This window comes from Bactrocera oleae, chromosome 2, assembly GCF_042242935.1.
Source record: "Bactrocera oleae isolate idBacOlea1 chromosome 2, idBacOlea1, whole genome shotgun sequence".
Lineage (NCBI taxonomy): Eukaryota > Metazoa > Arthropoda > Insecta > Diptera > Tephritidae > Bactrocera > Bactrocera oleae.
This window is the reverse complement of record NC_091536.1, coordinates 92,451,914-92,470,091: the sequence shown is the minus strand read 5'-3', so window position 1 is coordinate 92,470,091 and position 18,178 is coordinate 92,451,914. Positions and strand designations below refer to the sequence as shown.

At 36.0% G+C, this 18,178-nt stretch overlaps 2 protein-coding genes across 2 annotated transcripts; both read right to left on the bottom strand.

The window, feature by feature from the left end:
- Nucleotides 1-681: 681 nt before the first annotated feature.
- On the bottom strand, nucleotides 682-2,988 carry LOC106622735 (probable cytochrome P450 12e1, mitochondrial). Its single transcript, XM_014242002.3, has 6 exons — nucleotides 2,739-2,988; nucleotides 2,527-2,632; nucleotides 2,181-2,427; nucleotides 2,004-2,120; nucleotides 1,485-1,935; nucleotides 682-1,416 (listed from the first exon to the last, which is right to left on the bottom strand). Exons 1-6 carry the CDS (start codon nucleotides 2,835-2,837, stop codon nucleotides 835-837), a joined length of 1,602 nt encoding a protein of 533 aa, XP_014097477.2. The 5' UTR covers nucleotides 2,838-2,988; the 3' UTR covers nucleotides 682-834.
- Nucleotides 2,989-4,273: 1,285 nt separating this feature from the next.
- LOC118679849 (probable cytochrome P450 12e1, mitochondrial) lies at nucleotides 4,274-7,250 on the bottom strand. The gene is made up of 6 exons (XM_036356917.2): nucleotides 7,029-7,250; nucleotides 6,850-6,949; nucleotides 6,047-6,293; nucleotides 5,860-5,976; nucleotides 5,326-5,776; nucleotides 4,274-5,259 (listed from the first exon to the last, which is right to left on the bottom strand). Exons 1-6 carry the CDS (start codon nucleotides 7,122-7,124, stop codon nucleotides 4,672-4,674), a joined length of 1,599 nt encoding a protein of 532 aa, XP_036212810.2. The 5' UTR covers nucleotides 7,125-7,250; the 3' UTR covers nucleotides 4,274-4,671.
- Between the last annotated feature and the right edge of the window lie 10,928 nt (nucleotides 7,251-18,178).

Genomic DNA, 18,178 nt, shown 5'->3' with positions numbered 1-18,178 from the left:
AAATTTTGCTCAAATAGTGTCTTGAGGATCAAATTTGGTATAGATCATTTTCTAAGATAACGTTGCAATATCTGAATTTTTTAGATTGAGCTGCTATATTATATCGCTATAATACAAACTGAACGATCGAAATCAAGCTCTTGTGTGGAAACTTCGTTATTTGTGAAGGGTATTCCATCTTCAGTACAACCAAAGTTATCGTTTTTTCTTGTTTCTTTCTGGTTTAAGTTATACCTACATATCATTCAAAACACAATATATGTATATCAGTAAATTTGTTTAAAATATTTGGTTATCTTGTTGTCATACGGGTCCTGGAGTCCTCATATACCTAAATTTAAAATTTCCGTCCGTCTGAGTGTTTTTATCTCCTCTATATCGGTCAATACAAAAGCTATTTCAAATGCGTTGCAAATATATCACTTAATATATTGTGATATGACAGCAAAATAGAAAATAATTTACTGAGAAGTCGAAATCTCTTTACTAAGAACTTGATGTTTGAGGTTTCCTTTTTTGTCACCTTCTTTAAAGAAGCAGACAAATTCTTCAATAAGTGGTTTAGTTTTTGGCCACCATTCCCTATATTCAATTCTAAAGAAACTACACTTTACCTTGGACAATAAAGTTTTCATTATTTTCCTTTTTGCTTGCATATTTGTAATCTATTTTATGAACCCATTAACTGTACAAGTACTTACGTATATTTTATTTACATACTGAGAAATCTTATCGGCCAATCATTTCTAATTTTCTTTGTAAACACTTATAAACAATTTATACTTTTATAAACATGTGAGTATATAATTAATTTATCAGTTAATACCCGTTTTTTCACTCCTTTCTTTCTTCGAATCTGAATTTAAGTGGTATAGCTGGTATGAATACCATTTTCGGTACAAAAGCATTGTCCGTTGAATAATTGAATTCTATCATGAAATTGCGCACCAAACGCGCCAAGGTGACCTCCAATTCTAGGTCCACAATTCGTTTACCCACGCAACTGCGCGGACCGAAGCCGAAGGGAAGAAATAGAAATGGGTTGTTAAGTTGATATTTTTTACCCTCGATGTCATTCCGCAGCCAACGCTCTGGTATATATTTATTTGGCTCTTCCACAAATTTCTCATTGCGTAACAGCAAATTGGAGCTAACCGATATATCAATACCGGCAGGAATACGATATCCGCTCAGCACAACGTCGTTTGGCAGCCGACGCATAGTGCCAGCAATAATGGGATGATAGCGCATGCCTTCCTTAATACAAGCGCGTAGATATGGAAGATTTTGCATATTCTCTACAGTCAAATGGGAGTCCTTATTTGGCAAAATGCTTTTTAGTTCCTTAAATAGTTTCTGTTGTTTGTCCGGATTTTTAGCAATGCAAAATAAAATGCCCGTTAAGGTGGAGCTTGTCTGCGATAAAGTGAAAAGAATATTTGAAATATTTTCTTAACCTCCTGATTGAATTGTGGTGAACTTACTGTATCGACGCCAGCCATCATCATATCCAAAGCCATAACCACTGCGATTTTGCGATCAATTTTCAATAGTTTCTCTAATACGCTCTTTTCCTTATTTTCCTCGGAGGTGAATTTCCCCTCACTATCCAAATCAATTCGTTTTAGCGCCTCATCAATATACTTATTGCACAACACTGTAAGCTTATCCAATGTTTTCATTAGTTGATAAAACTTCGGTGTTTTGATTATCTTCCAAATGGATGGCTTGATTTCTACCTCTTCGGATAGATCGAAAAAATTGCGGATTTCTTTCAAAAATATTTTACTTTCCGGATTATCACGATTTTTATGTATCATTCCTAAGCGGGTATTCAGTGCGATACTCACTACGCCCTCTAAAGTGAGGCGATTAATATCGTCATGAAAGTCATCGGGAACTTCGAGCGTTAAAGGATCGCGTATGTGACGTATTCTAAAACAAATTTAGTGTGAGATGAAACTTAAAAATATATATATATATATATAAAATTTCATATTAACCTTTCGAGAAATTCATCATTGACTTCCAATAACGTGTTTAAGTAGAGTTTGGCGTTTTTAGGTTGCATTAGAACTGGATTAACGGCGGTACGTATTTTTGCCCATTCCTCGCCAGTTCTAGAAATATATTTATACAAAAGTAGTAATCTCTTTAATCTGGATTTGAAGAGTATTTACGTTGTCAATAGTCCACTCACGCCTCGAAAAAATTCTTCCCTATGCACCTTACGATGATAAATGAAGGTTTCGAAAGTACGTCGTTCTGGCCAAATTCCCTCATTGCGAAATATTATTGGATAATCATTTGGATTAAGATCCAAAACCATTTCTGGTCTGCCAAACATGGCAGGAATTCGATAGACATCGCCATATTTTTGTGCCATATTGGTCATTCCTTCAATAAATGTTTGCTTATAAAACGGTCCTGAAAATATGACAAATGTTTGTATTAGTTTAGAAAAATTCGAAAATTTTATTTTTCAGTTAATATATACGTTAATACAAGTATAAGCCACTTTATTACCTCCTGGTAAAAATCCACGAATCATTTCATACTTGCTTGGACCTGGCATTTCTGAATATGGACGCGCGTTTTCCCAATCGTTAGGAGCTGACGCTGTTTCATTTACCTACAAAGTCAAAATATATAAATAGATAATAAACAAACTTGTTTACTATAACTGTATGAACTAGCATTATACACATATATACAACAATGAAATAATGAATGTTTACCTGCGTTTGTTCCACAGCTGTTGCATACCCCCTTAAAACCGTAGACTTTAACGAATACCCTACTAGTGCATCGAATTTGATTAGATGACGTGATAACATTTTAATTGTTTTGTTGTTATTAATTAATCAAATAATAATAAAAAACAGTTTAATATGCAAACAAATTTTAAAGATATTTCCGAACTCGTTTGCCCAGACAGTTATGGTACTGATCGCTACTGCACTTGTGAGCTTACTGACTCTATAATTCGCTTTTAATAGTGCGAATATTCTAATCAGCAAGAGCATTATGCATTATGAAAGTTTAGATGGGAGCTTTTTCGTATTAGTAAATCGATTAAAATAGAATTCGATAAATTTCTCCTTTTCATACCCTAAACCAAACGATTTGAGAAATTGTTTTTATTATTGACCTTTTGGCGCCGCTTGTGGAGAATAGCTATATCTATAAAAGTTAAGTGACACGTTGATTGTCCGGGGTGAACTCCTAAACTACTAAACCGATTTTCGTAAAATTTAGCACACAGTATGATCCAACTTAAAATATAGAATACCGTGTATCTCTATTCTGTTAAAAGTCAAACCAATTCATAAATAAACAGGTAAGGAAGGGCTAAGTTCGAATGTAACCGAACATTTTATACTCTCGCCAAACTGTATACTCGTTGAGATTTTTTTTATATATTTTGCTTGATTTGCATAGTGGACTGTGAAAGAGTCAGATGGAATTTAAATGGTGTTATATGGGAAATGGGCGTGGTTGTAATCCGATTTCGACCATTTTCGCACTATAACATAGAAATATGAGAAGAATGTTATGTACCGATTGGCTGAAATCGGTTAAGCAGATCCTTATTTTTCATTTTATTTATTTTTTTTTAATATATTATTTATTTATTTTTTAGAAATAATAAGATATCAATAATGTGGCAACCCTTTTCTACTTATACCCGCCAAAAAACTTTAATTAACTATTCTGCACGTATAGAAATTTATCATTAAATATTTTAACATCGTTTACCTAAATATTATAAAGAGGTGGCAGCTCTTTACCAAATCGAACTGCAAGACTTTTTCAAATTCCTTAGTTGTATAGTAATAATTAATTTAATAATAATCAATTAAAATTGCAAGCTTTTGGGTATTTCTTCAGTTATGAGGCTCATATCCGATACTAAAAATCGTTTTTCACACATTTCTTAACCAGACAGCAACTCTTTTCAAAAACTTACTTTTGTAGTTTGATGCTTATATTGTCAAAATCCGTTTGTCTATTTAATTTTTTACTTAGACTTTCAAGCAGTACTGAAACAAAATTATTAATCAAATCAATTCATTCCTCTCTGTGGTGAGGATTCATGTACTCTGAGATTTAAGAAATCAATCGATTTGAAAGTTCTCTACAATTTTAAAAGCATCCTTGCCAATTCATACCCACATTTTCCTAATATTAATAAGTACTGGCTTCTATTCGGTACTGTGATTCTGAGCGTTTTTGTGGACGTTCCACTGTTTTCCAATTAAAATACATTTTATACTACTTATAGCATAAAGTTGTTCATTTTTATTATATTTTGTATTTTTTTCAGGGCATACAAAGGTATAACACTGGAATATTACAAATTTGTATATATCTGTATTGTCACAATTCACCTTAATATATTCGGGACCTTTTTGTTAGATTTCATCCATGTGTCTAAATTTTGAAAGCATATTTTTACAGATTTTACATTTGTATATGTATTATTATATAATAAATATTTTGTTGAATACAAAAATATATTTATACTATATATAACTGATTTAATTATTTTGTAGGAAATATATTTTCTATGAGTATTTGAAAAATAATTTTATTATGTTCAGGGCTTAATATGTTATTAAAACTTATGTATTGACTATACCTATTTCTCTCTCATTCTCATATCCAACACTATGCTTCTCTCTCGATGAATTTGAACTTGAGCGGTATTTGCGGTACGCTCATAAACTTCATAGCGAACGCATTCTCGGCCGGATAGTTAAATTCAATTTGGAAATTTCGCACCAAACACGTCAAAGTGATTTCCAGCTCCAAATTGACAATACGCTTACCCATACAACTACGTGGACCAAAGCCGAAGGGTACATACAAAAATGGATTAGTAATTTGCCCCTCCAAAGCTTGTGCGGATTTATCGTTACGTAGCCAACGCTCCGGTATGAATTTATCCGGCTGCGGCATATAGCGTTCATCATGCATCACCATATTGGCGCCGATGCAGATGTCGGTACCGGCAGGTATACGATAACCGCTCAGCACTACATCGTTGGGCAATCGACGCATCGTACCCGGGAAGATGGGATAGCAGCGTATGCCCTCTTTGATGCATGCACGCAGGTAAGGCAAATTTTGCATATTTTCAGTTGTGAGTTCCGATTCCTTTTTCGGCAATATTGTCTGAATTTCTTCAAATAGCTTTTGTTGTTTATCAGGATTCTTGGCGATGCATAGCAATATTCCGGCCAAAGTGGAGCTGGTCTACAGGTGCAGTGCGAAATATTAAATTTATTCGAAAAACCTTCATATTTAAATGCGCTTACTTACTGTATCGATACCAGCTATCATCATATCTAGCGCCATTACCACGGCGAATTTCTTATCAACGCGCACTAATTTCTCCAGTACACTCTTCTCCTTGCCCAGCTCCGATGTGAGGTTACCATCGCTGTCGTGTTCAATACGCAATAGCGCTTCGTTAATATACTTATTGCAGATGTCCGTCATGGAGTCCAGGGTCTTCATCATTTTATAGAATTTCGGTGTTTTTACATACTTCCATATGGAAGGTTTAACCTCTAACTCTTCGAAGAGTAAAAAGAAATTGCGTACGCTCTTCATGATCTCTTTTCCCTCGACCGTATCACGATTTTTTTGTATTAAACCGAGACGTGTATTCAGCGCAATGCCTGCGATACCCTCAAAAGAAAGCCGATTGATCTCGTCAACGAATTCATCGGGTACTTCCAATGTACTGGGATCGCGTATGTGCCGTATTCTAGCGGCAAAGCGCAAGTAAATAAGATTTAGATTTTTGGGAATTAGCATATTATATATATATCCTACATTTATTCGATTTACCTTTCTAAGAACTCGCTATTAATATCCAATAGCGTATTCAAGTACAGTTTGGCATTTTTCGGTTGCATCAATATTGGATTCACAGCCGTACGCATTTTCGCCCATTTCTCGCCAGAGCTAGTGTAAAATATTGAAAATAATATGTGCAAACTCAATACATCAATATGTACAAGTATTTGATGCTCACGTGGATATAATACCGTCGACGCCCTGAAAGAATTCCGGCCGATGTTTTTCACGATGATAGACGAACGTATCGAAAACGCGTCGATTAGGCAATGCTCCTTCATTACGAAAAATAATCGAATAATCCGTGGGGTTTAAATCGATTATAATTTCGGGTTTGTCAAATATGCCGGGAAAGCGAAAAAGCCCTCCATATGTCTTTCCCATTTCACGAAAGGCATCAAAAAATGGTTTTTTGGAAAATAAACCTGAAATAAAATGATTAAGTATCGTATCAGGAGTAATCTAAGTCGCTTCGATATTTTTTCATTTTATTGATTGTATTAATAATTCTAAGGTCAACTACCATTAACTAACAGGGTTCAAAACTGCGTTGTATGGAAAGTAGGCGTGGTTGTGGTCTGATTTTGAAAATCTCCACACATACTAAGAGTGTTGATTTGTAAAGTTATATAAGGATGCAAAGGGTGTGCTTTTTGCAATACATATAAAATTACAACTTATCTGAAAGAGAGACTTCATAAATTTAATACGTATAATCGTTTAGTGAACAAAACTAAAAATAGGGAAAAAATCAAGAAACCCAGCTAGCTTATCATCGTTATGCAAAATGCGCGAACATGATAATACGAATACATTGTCCGAAATTACAAAATAAACCGTATGGACTCTAGTCCGCTAGAATTTCAAATTTGAATGAAATCAATAATATTTAGTGCCAATTAATATTAGACAAATAAACAAGTGAAAATATAAAATATTATACATTTACAAAGTAAATATTAAATAATAATTATAGCTTACCGCCAGGCATGAATAAACGTATTAGCTCGAGTTTACTTGGCCCAGGCACTTCTGAGTACGGCCGCGCGTTCTCTAAGTCCGCATCACTTGCACTGTTTTGCTAGAAACGAATTTGTAATACAATGTGTAATTTAATAAAATAAGAAATTAAGCGAAAATATACATTTAATCACACCTACCCTAGACTCTGCTTGCACTGCAAAAGTTCGCACCCTTGAAACGCGCAAATTACGCCAACCGATGTGATCAATTTGCTTTAAATGCCTCGATAACATGTTCGCAGTTAAATATTTATTAATTTACTTTGTCAATGTAACTTAAGTGTGAAAATTAGAAGTTTAGAAAGCAATCGAATAGAACGTGTTCACCGCTCCACAAACTTTGTCGCAATGAATGAACTGTTGACAATTGCTTACGAACAGTCTGTGCACACATAGAATTCCAAAAATGATAGATACATTGTATTCTTTCTACAAACAATGATAGAGATAAGGATTACGCCAAGTTTTTACCGGTACCTTTGTCGGGTTAGGCTGTGACAGATGTGATCAAGATTGATAGAAACAAGATTGCTCATTTAAATACCGGTGCGTAACGAATCTTAGAATGAGATGATGTAGCATAGAAAAGCTGTCAAATATTAGAAAGAAGCCAGCAATTCTTCTGTGGCCAATGTGGAAGTCGATGGCACAGCTGACCTCGAAATCTTGCAACCGTCTTTGATCAGCTATATTTATTTACATATGTACTTGTTTGTTACAAATATGTATACGATATGATTTCATAATCGTTTAAAATAATTTCCTATAAATACACCACTGGTCATAGCTTATATGCATACGTTTTTTTGTCAATAAACTGTTATATTTACTACCAGGCATAATCTGTTTCTTCTCAAAAGCGAAGCTTTTAGGAAAAATCCACCCATACTTGGTTTGCTTGCAAAAACATAACTGTGCATTCGGATACTCTAGAAACTTCGATATAATCTCGTGCGCTTTCGATTGGCCATTGGACGCACATAATGTTTTGTTTGTTTGGTGTAATAAAAACATTTATTTTGATTTAAAATTGAAAATTAAAAAAGCTATTGTTTAATTATTGTAATAAACCCTTATGCCCTGAAGAGTATAGAGTTTGCCACGAAGTTCGTAAAATCCATAAAGAAGAGATGGAGACCCTATAAAAAAATATATATATATAAATGATCACCGTGACGAGCTGAGTCGGTTTAGCCATCCTCGTCTGTCCATCTGTCTGTTTGTATATACGCCAACTAGTCCCTCAGTTTTTGAGACATCGGTCTGAAATTTGACTCAGGTCCTTTTCCCTCCTAGAAGCTGCAACTTTGTAGGAATTGGCGATATCGGACCATTACAGAATATAGCCGTCACACAAACTGAACGATCGGAATCGAGTTCTTGTATGGAAAAGTCCACGATCTCGTATTGAAACAAAGTCGGTTTCAAATCGGTCGGTTTATAAATGTACAAGCTTCAAATGCGAAAATATCACCAGAATTCAAATCGAAATTGGTTGTAAGTTATGTATATTTTATTTATTTTTCATTTAACATAGCTAAAATAATACGATTTTCCATTAATTGTTAAACGCACTGTAGCGACGGTATGTGTACACTGATAGCCTGATCAACGACGTCTAAATGATATGTTGTGTACATGTGAAAGCAGAGAAGCTAGCTTCGCGAGCTCAAGGCTGATTTTTTTTGCATTCAGTTTTTCAATAAGAGAGTTTTTCGTCGTTTAATCACCTAAGTAATTCCATTATCTTGTTTTGATAGAAAATTTTCGGCTAGACGACTCCACCACCACTAATCAGTAAAGCTTTGCCTGGAGAATGAGCTACACATACATTAATGTAGGGAATGAAACTATCTTTCTAATAACACGCACCACAACTGTTGCCTGTTATATTTCAGGCTTTGAGAACAAAAATAAATATTAACCATCGAAAATCGCTTTATTGTTTTCCAAATATTCTCCATTAAGATGTATACACTTTTTCATGCGTTTGAACCAATTGTCGAAGCACTTTTGCCACTCTGATTGAGGTGTTTCCAAAACATGCGCTGGGAACGCATCAACGTTTCTAAAGGTGTTGCTGATCTTTTGGTTTAATTTTTACGGTCGTTAATTAAATGGCGTCTTTCGGTGCCAAGTCAGAACTATACGGCGGATGACTAATCAAATCAATGTTTTGAGTGTCCAAAAATGCAGTTGTTTCAGTAGATGTGTGAAGGCTCGCATTGTCGTGATGAAGAGTTATCTATCTTCGGTGGTTGGTGTTCCTGATCTCTTGAAATATAATGGTCGAAAAAATAGTTGTGTACCACTCAGAATTTACTGTTATGCGTTGTTCTAGTGATACGGTTGTGACATGTCCAGTTTTTACAAAAAAAGGAAACTATTTGCTTGGAAGTGCTTCGTGCGCAAACAACTTTTGTTGAATTCGGCTCATCTTGTCACACTCATATAGTCGATTGCTGTTTACTTTCTTGCTCATACGCATAAATCCACAATTCATCACCTGTTACGATGCTATAGATGTGTTTCAAAGAACCGCTATTGTAGTTTTTTAAATTTCTCTCGACCAATCGACACGAGCCTTTTTTAAGTGATTTATAAATTGTGTGGGATTCAACATGAACAAATTTTTTATACAATCAAATGTTCATGCAATATTGAATATGTTCTAGTCCCACAAATGTGTATAGTTGTCTCAATCTCACGATAGGTCACATGACGATCTTGAAATATCAGTTTGCGCACACGATCATTACTTTCAAGAACATGACCTCGATTGTATTTATTCTCCATACTATCGAGATGAATATTTTAAGTTACTGTAAATAACACAAATAGCGCTCGTATGTCAAAAACATTCTGAGTATGGAGAACATCAAAAATGTCAAAATTGACCATAAAGTTGTGAGTTACCAGACTGCAAGACTAGGGTTGTCAAATCCTTAAATATAAAATACAATCTACGTATTGGAATAGCAACATTCTCTAATTTGCTGACCACGTCTATTAAAGCCGTTAAAGCCGAACGACATGCCGAAATGTTCATAAAGAATTTCTCATCAAGTATTAATACATATGCGTTTTAATCCACGATAACACGTGTATGAGTATATATGTATGCGTGTAGCAAATAACAGCAGTGTAAAGGATTCCACTCGAAATACCAAAAGCGAGTGCTTTGATTGAGGTAAAAATTACACTTAACATGCGATTTAGTGTCAACAGACGAATAACAAAATTTGTGTGCAGTCAAAATAAACACAAGGATGTGCTTTTCCACACACACACACACATATGGTATATACATATATACACTCATATATGCACTGGGATAAAGTTACACATATCTACCCAGTCGAAAATCGCACGTTGATGAATGTCGTAGAGGGTGGCCGCTGAAGTGGCACTCCAACAGCATTGTGTACGCTGCGTGTTTGCACACAACTCTTGAGTTGTTCGTAAGTTCGTGAATTGCTGCCACACGTGAGTGCATAAGAAAATTGTTTGTTATTTTTGTGCTTAGATTTTTTTGCTTGTTTAGCTGTGTGTTTGTTGTGGATAATGTTTTTGTTCGCATTACTTTTAGCTAGTAACTGGAATGTTGGGGCATTTAGTATGCGTCTGCTCGGTGATTTTCTATCGTACGTGTCCTTGTTGCAGGGATAATTTTCATTTCAAGTGTCACTCAAGTAATTTTCTTGCTGCTGTTATTGTCAATTTTGTTTGGCTTTTTCCGCTTGCTTATTTGTGCGCATCTCACTTGACTGGCTGCCGGTATTTTCTATTATTATTTTATTTTCAATGATGCACAGCGTATTGTAGTGTCAGTCAGTTGGTTTTCAAGTGCGAAACCGGAAAGTGTCATTGACAGACGTACAACATATACAATCTTTGCGGTGGAAAGAGGTTAACAATAAGCAAAGCTGCAACCATAAAAGATAAACAATGTGCGGCATGCCGAAGTTGGCTGTGAAACTGCACACAAACATAAATGTTTGGTAAAGAAAATTGCACACAAAAAAGTTTAACTATTAAGTTAATAAATTTTTAACATACTTTCGACTGTTGCCAAGAAATGACCATTGGGTGCATTTTATTCTCACTTATTGTAGTTATTATAGCTCGAAGAAATCGTAAAAATTTATGGTGCAGTCATAACAAAATCCTTTGCTAAAAGCAAACTGAGTGCAAGCTAAGTTGCTAAGTTGAATGTTAGGTTAAATTGAAGTGGTTTTCTCCTAAGCACATATTTAGATAAAAGCGATTAACTTTGTTTTAAGGATTTCTAGTAATCGCCTACAAAGTTTCCCTTTCAAGCAACTGAAATCTTTCTCTACTTCAACTTGCTTTGAGTTGCCACCTAAAGACCTCGGAACTCATTTCCAGCCTTTGCTGGATCAAATTTACATGTTCGAAAAATATTTTTAAATTTTTCGTTATTGGAATATAAGCAAAACGAAAATTCGATTTCGAAAATTTATAAGTGGATACCCCTAAAATAATAATTTTCACAAACTCATAGTCTAATCTAATTAGTGTTTGGTATATCGTGATTGCACAATAATCTCTAGAAATTATTTGAAAATCGAATCAAATCTAAGGTTTAATTCTACTATACTTTTCATAAGCGCATTTGACTTAAAGAACAACTCAATACTTTAGAAGAATACTAAACTGTGTATGTTACTTAACGAATAAGTAATAATACTCGGGTCGGAGATCATAGATCATAGGGACTCCTTTTGGACCGTCGGGGTGTGGAACAAATGATACTCACGGATCATCGAACTGCCTATCATAAGTCTTTTGAGGCAGTTAATAATCATTTAACTTTATTCCATCGAAAGCTAGACGGTCGAGGAGAAAGAGTTCAGATATTTTTACCTCGCCCTCCGTCAGGCTATTTTAAGAATTGGCGTCTATCAACTTCTTTAACCTTACTGAGCTTAGGTAAAGCCCATGTCTTATATGTAGTATTAGTCCACAAGAGGAGCTGGGAGCATCGATTCTTTCCCAGTTTGATAATATTAAAGCTGGTCTCCCATACAAGTCTTATTACGAAGCAGTAAGATGCAATGTAAACTTTTTTCGGAGTCGGTCTTTTTCAAATTTGATTTATACTCGGTTTGGTTTGCCATTTTACAACAAACAGACCTACTTTGAAGCAACGTGCAAATTTTTTACAAAAATAATGGTCCGGTTCACGCGACGCATCGCGCGCTGCTTTAATAATCAGCACTCAGCAGAATCGGTAATTCGAGCAACCATGGATCGGTTTCGCACGACGTTTATCTAGGTCAATTTGTTCAAAAATGAAGTCGGATATAATGTTACAGTCAATGGAGAGCGCTATAGAGCCCTGATTAATGACTTTTTCGTTGCCGAATTGGAAAATGTGGACGTGGGCGTCCTTTAATTCCAACATGATGGCGCTACATGCCACACAGCCAACGAAACAATCTATTTATTTAAGGAAACGTTTGGGGAGGGCATTGTCCTGCGTCGTGGGCCTTTACGTGACCAAGATCGTGAGATTTCACATCGCTACGCTTCTTTGTGAGGTAATGTAAAGTCACTTGTCTACGTAGATAAGCCCGAGACGATTGACGCCTTGCAAAAGAAAATTCGGGGCCCTATTGCTGATAGGCGGCCCCAATTGCTGCAAAAAATGGTCAAAAATTGACCTCTCTGCTGAAATTTATTCGAGCCAGTCGAAATCATTTTTCAAACATAATCTTTATAATATACTTAAATTCTTGGAGATAACATTAAATAATATGCCTTTTATTCCTTTTTCAAAACCTCATGTAAAAAAAAAGACATCTTTTATTATTCAAATATTATTTTATTTAGACTATCTCTATAAACCGCGAGAAGGAAGAAATTTTTTTGCGTTACTTAATCTCGTTGCAGTCGGTTGATTTTTTAATCAAGCTTCTGTAAAAGATTACATTTTCAATTGATTAATATGTATACATTTACATATTCATACAAATACACAGACGAAATATCTCTTACAAGAAGATATGATACTTAGAAGATGTGATTAATATATATATCATATTTCGGCTGTGTATGCGAAGAATTATGATGTGTGCATTACACACAGCTTTTCTGATTTTAATTGTACGTTATCAGCCGTTAGATCGTATATTTGTATTACGTAATTAAATACGACATTATAAAATAACATATTTACTCCTAAAGGTAGGCAACAGCTCCAGTGATCGTATGCAAAATCACGATCTACGCAACAGTTTTGAAGTGACTGTACTATTAGGGTGTGCCAATATGAAGATCTCATAGATAACTGTCTTAATAAATATGGTACATATTGAGTTTAAAGCTAGAGCTAGTATTCGGAATTGAGATGGTTCGATAATTGTCATTTGACCAAATTTAGTAGTCTGCTTTACAAATGGCCAATCATTTGCGAACGGCAAATGTGTCCAACATTCTATAAATAATTCATTTTCCGCTCTTATTGGCAGAACTATTTTATGTATGTACTAGCATTAGAATTTAGCAGGTAACTATGTCCTTGTGCAATTGCATCTCAGTTTAATTTTATTTTCTTTGGCTGATTTGATGTTTGCTCGCCTTGCCTTGCTTGTCTTATCGCATGTCCTGCTTGTGTTATGTCCTGTATTTTATTTTGCTGCTTGTTGCATTATTAAAACTTTTCCATTTCCACGTGAACAGCTTCGAACTGAATTGAAATGTCAATTTTACCAAGCAGTACTTGCTATTTCCTCCTATATACCTACCTCTGTAAGTTCGCCTCGGCTCTGCTTCAATTTGCGCCATTTAAATTGGCACAAAAGTGCAAGAAATGTCGCCTTTATGAAGCGCACTGAAGGAAAAGGCAAAGAGAACATAACGAAAGATGCAGTAATAGTGACACTAGAAGACAAAGTTTTGTTGTTAAATATAAGCAAACGAGTCGTAAGTAGATTTGTAGAAAATCAGAGCATAGCGAAACGAACTGGCAACGAACTAAAACGTCATTTGATGACTCCAATACTTAGAACGCGAGTGGGGATTGGGGCATATTGAAGGTGAAAGACAGTTTGTATGCAACGGAAATTCATTGCATAAATGAATGAATGCGATAGCAGCCGGCAAGGAAGTAACAAGTAGAAAACTTAGAGGAAGTGCAGCAAATAGAATTGGTAGAGTTCGTAGTGAATGAAGCGTCGTGCCAGCAGACAAACACAATAAATGGAATTCATTATTTGGTTTGAAATGTTCACAGATACCGAAACCGATAGCGCTGTGTGACTAACGGTTTTACCTCAAAATTTCTATGGCGCTGCACTAATGATGCCGACCCGCATTCATCTGTCCGCATCTGACACTCAGATGACCGACGTAGTCAATTGAATTATTAAGTAATACATTTAAACTGAAATTTTATGAAAGCTTTTTAAATCAAGATATTATGGTCTTAATAATTTGTACAAATCTATAATGAGAACTTCGTTTTTTTCCACATTTATGCCTACTCTATGATTGTGGTCTTCAACTCACAAATTTGAAATGCTTACGAGCTTTAGTATCCTACTGAGCGTTGTTCAGTAAGAAGACAGTATTTATAGCAAACTGAAAGACATGGACTAATGCTCCTCAGATAAATACTGTTTTCAAACCCGTTATTCTTTGGCCAAATAGTGGCTTACAAAATTTGAATCGGAAGCCGCTCAAAAGATTTCCTGTTTTCCCTGTCTCCGATGAAGGGAAGGCATAAAATATAGCATCATAATATTTTACAGAGCTGATACAAGAAGCTTTAAATTTCGTTAAATGAACTGAGGTTAATCATCAATAAGTGTCATAAATTCTGAACCGAAAGAGACCTATTTATCGATGGAACGTGCTGAGAGCATAAAAAATAAGCTAGGCAGATTAATTCTAATATTGGATAATTTCACGAATGGGCCACGAACTGGAAACTAAACTGTTGCAACTTTAGTTCCGAAAATTCCAGAGAGTAAACAAGAAAGGAAGAGCTGGAATGATCTCTCATCTTCCTGACAATTTTGACAGCATGGACCAAGGTTTTTGGTGAAATGGATAGTGACCAATCAGAACTTCCATTTATATTTTGTAGAGATCTATCCTACTTTCTATATTTTGAGAAACTTATCCGAGTGTAATAAGACCTTAGATATCCAATCCTCAGCCACATCCTTGAAGACTGTGAATGACTTACTTAAGATTTGACCACTGTACTGTCATTACTAAGTAATTCTTGACGTATGCGTTCGTGGCAGTGGCGTGAGATCATTTTCAGACTTTTGGGATAGTTTACGATACCGTAAAAAAACCTTTTCAATAGCATAGATATTTAACTTGATTTTGATCTGTCAGTCTGAAGAACTTCTCGGAGCTTGTAGCGTTGCTTTAGACCATAATTCATGACAAATTTCGTGAAAATATCGGCGGTTCAGAAAAATGACCATCTTTTTGGGGAGAAAAGGACGTGAGCAAAATTTCACATCGATATCTCAAAAGCTAGTTTACTCGTTAGCGTATGTACAAGTTGACTCAGCTCGTCACGTTGATCATACTTTATGCGGGCGGCGATTCCTTCTGGGTGTTACAAACTTCATAGTAAACTTAATATGTGATGTTCAGGCTATACAAATTACAAAGTTTTGAGAAGAAAGCGTGTCTGACTGATCTTTCTCATGGATTAAAGCAAGTATTTAGGACCTCTTCACTCTTAAAACAGTTTTGATTCAATGGATTTTAATTTTTTTTTAATTTATAAGTTTCCCAGTATGGGTTTAGCTCAAAGTCTACTTATACTACTTGTAGTATGCCACATATTTATGACATTAGTTTTCAGCTACATTTGTGTAAGTCAAGGTACATGTACTTGATTGCTATACTTGTTCTGATGTCAGCAATGTCAGTCAGAAAGAAGGCTCACACTGGGCACACTTTGTATTGCGTTCGGCTTTGTATTGGCGTATTGTGGCGGAGCAAGGATATTCGAAATTCGGTTGCGTTTCTTGTAGGTGGCACCAACACGTAACCAAATTAAGTGTCAACGGAGTGCGCAACGAATATCAAAGGCGGCTTCAATGAAATTACCAAATTGCCAACATCTTATTTAGCAGCAAAGCAATCGTAGTTGTGGTCGTTGGCCAGTGTCTGTGGCAGGCAGCATTATTAGCTTCTCAACTGTGTGCTGTGTTTTCGCCTGGTAGAGTTGAGCGAATTTCCAAAGCTGAAACATGGAACTTAGGTACCGCTACACAGGCCGACAGCTATTAGCACTCGTATTGTCGAACATTGCGGCTGTCATTGGCGTTGCGTACGTGTATAGTGCAGAGTTGCAAGAGCAACGCAATTGCCACCTATTCTACAAGGTCTGACCTGTTTGGCCTGTACGATGTGTACGCCATTCCGTAGTGAATGTCTTGCTAGGATAATGAGACTTGCTTGTCGATTCGGCTCATCAGCGTAATGTCATTAGTGTTGTTGCCTCACCGCTCACCCACAAGACACATGCACGAACACATATATACACACTCCCCTTCATATTCACATAAATATGTATGCGCATGGAGAGGAGCACTCGTAAATGACTTCTCATGTCACGTGTCACTTGCTGGTGCTGCTGCCACTGCGCTCGAGGAAGGTGTTACCCAAAATGTCATTTCAGAAGAGTTTGGCAATCGGACTTTAGTGGACTGCAGCAATAAGACCGCACAGCTTGAGATGTTTTGGTGGGCGTGCGGGTCAGTTGTTGCACCGCCTACTGTACATGTCATGAAGCTGCCATATTAGAAATGACACGAATTTTGGTGATTTAGAAGCAGATTGCGATTGTGCGTTCGTAACTGACCTGAGAGCAACATGTAAAGTTGTGAGTGCGATACTTAAGGTATTACAACAGACTATTTGTTCGAAATTCTCTACTTTCGTAGAATATAGTGCCCTACCTTAATCATAACTGAACTGATTTTAATACATTTTAGGTAGTATAAAACAATAGTATTGTAAGTAAAAAGTGGTTGTCATCTTTATAGTAATATAGGACAAAAAATATATATAGGTATTCACACTAACTTCGATAGGAGAAGGGTTGCCATTTTTTTAGATCAATAGAATTGTAAAATTTAAGTTTAAATTGCTTTGCATATTATATTCGGTCACCCAGCAGAGTTGGTAATTTGAGAAACCATGGCTCGGCTCGCGCCATATTTATTCTAGTGGATAATGCGCATCCTTAGAGACTCTGTGCAGTGCGCACCGAAGACGCTATTGCTGCTGTGGAGCAGAGTTTTGAAGAAGACCCCAATGATTCCATCCGCCATTGCGCGCAACAATTGGAGTTGTGCCCATCGAATTTATGAAATATTTTGCGTAAGAATGTTGGTTTGTGAGCTTACAGAATCCAACTTGTACAAGAATTGAAGCTGAACGACATTTAACGATGTCGCATGTTCGGTAAAAGCACCCAAACCGATCCCAATTTTTACAAGAACATTGTGTTCAGAGAAAAAGCTCCCTTTTGGTTGAATGATAAACATCACCTTCCCTGAAATGGGAACCTTTAAAATGGTCGAAAGAATCCCTATTTATAATTCTTAGGCTAGCCTTCAAAGGTGTAAGCCATGATCAAGTTATAGAATATAGTGACTTTACAAGCTTAAAGTCGCAAACAGTAAGGCGTGTGGACCTTTCCTCAGAGTGTAAAAGTGGATGCCCATGTTTTTCTATTGGTAGATCACACTACAATCAACTGGCGTACATTTAAAAATTCATTACTTCTTTACAAAAAAAATATCAAAAATTGCATTTTCACTATGCAAACATTGCTCAAGACACAGCAACGACACTTACTTTTTAGGTCGCGGCGCGTGTCACTTGCCGTGCGACAGTGGGAGGTGGCGTGGGTGCTTAAATGGGTGCGCTCAACGCATATATAGTGAAGGCATGTGAGTGTGTGCGTCCTCTCATGCATACATTTCAGTGACAGGACATGATTAATGGTTGTCACTGCCAAACAAACACGAAAATTAAAAAGAAAAAGAAAGTGAACCGAAAAAAAAAAAAATCGGAATAAGACACAAAAACAAAATGCAGAAAATAATGTTTGTCTCTCGCTACAAATACAAACACACACATTTGTATGTATGCCATTCAACACCCCCTCCTTTGAACGCTTCACTGGCAGCGCGTAATTTTGTTATTTTAAGCAAAGACGCGTGCGCTACAAAATGAATTACGCATGCGAACGAAAAAAAACAAAAAATATATATACATATGTA

Bases quoted from the DNA above. Each gene is read 5' to 3' on its own strand.
- LOC106622735 (XM_014242002.3), bottom strand. From the start codon at position 2,837: ATGTTATCACGTCATCTAATCAAATTCGATGCACTAGTAGGGTATTCG. The intron at 2,428-2,526 runs GTAATAAAGTGG...TCATATTTTCAG, and splicing joins TCGTGGATTTTTACCAGGAG to GACCGTTTTATAAGCAAACA. The intron at 2,121-2,180 runs GTAAATACTCTT...ATATATTTCTAG, and splicing joins GTGAGTGGACTATTGACAAC to AACTGGCGAGGAATGGGCAA.
- LOC118679849 (XM_036356917.2), bottom strand. From the start codon at position 7,124: ATGTTATCGAGGCATTTAAAGCAAATTGATCACATCGGTTGGCGTAAT. The intron at 6,950-7,028 runs GTAGGTGTGATT...ATTCGTTTCTAG, and splicing joins CAGTGCAAGCAGAGTCTAGG to CAAAACAGTGCAAGTGATGC. The intron at 5,777-5,859 runs GTAAATCGAATA...CTTTGCCGCTAG, and splicing joins AATAGCGAGTTCTTAGAAAG to AATACGGCACATACGCGATC.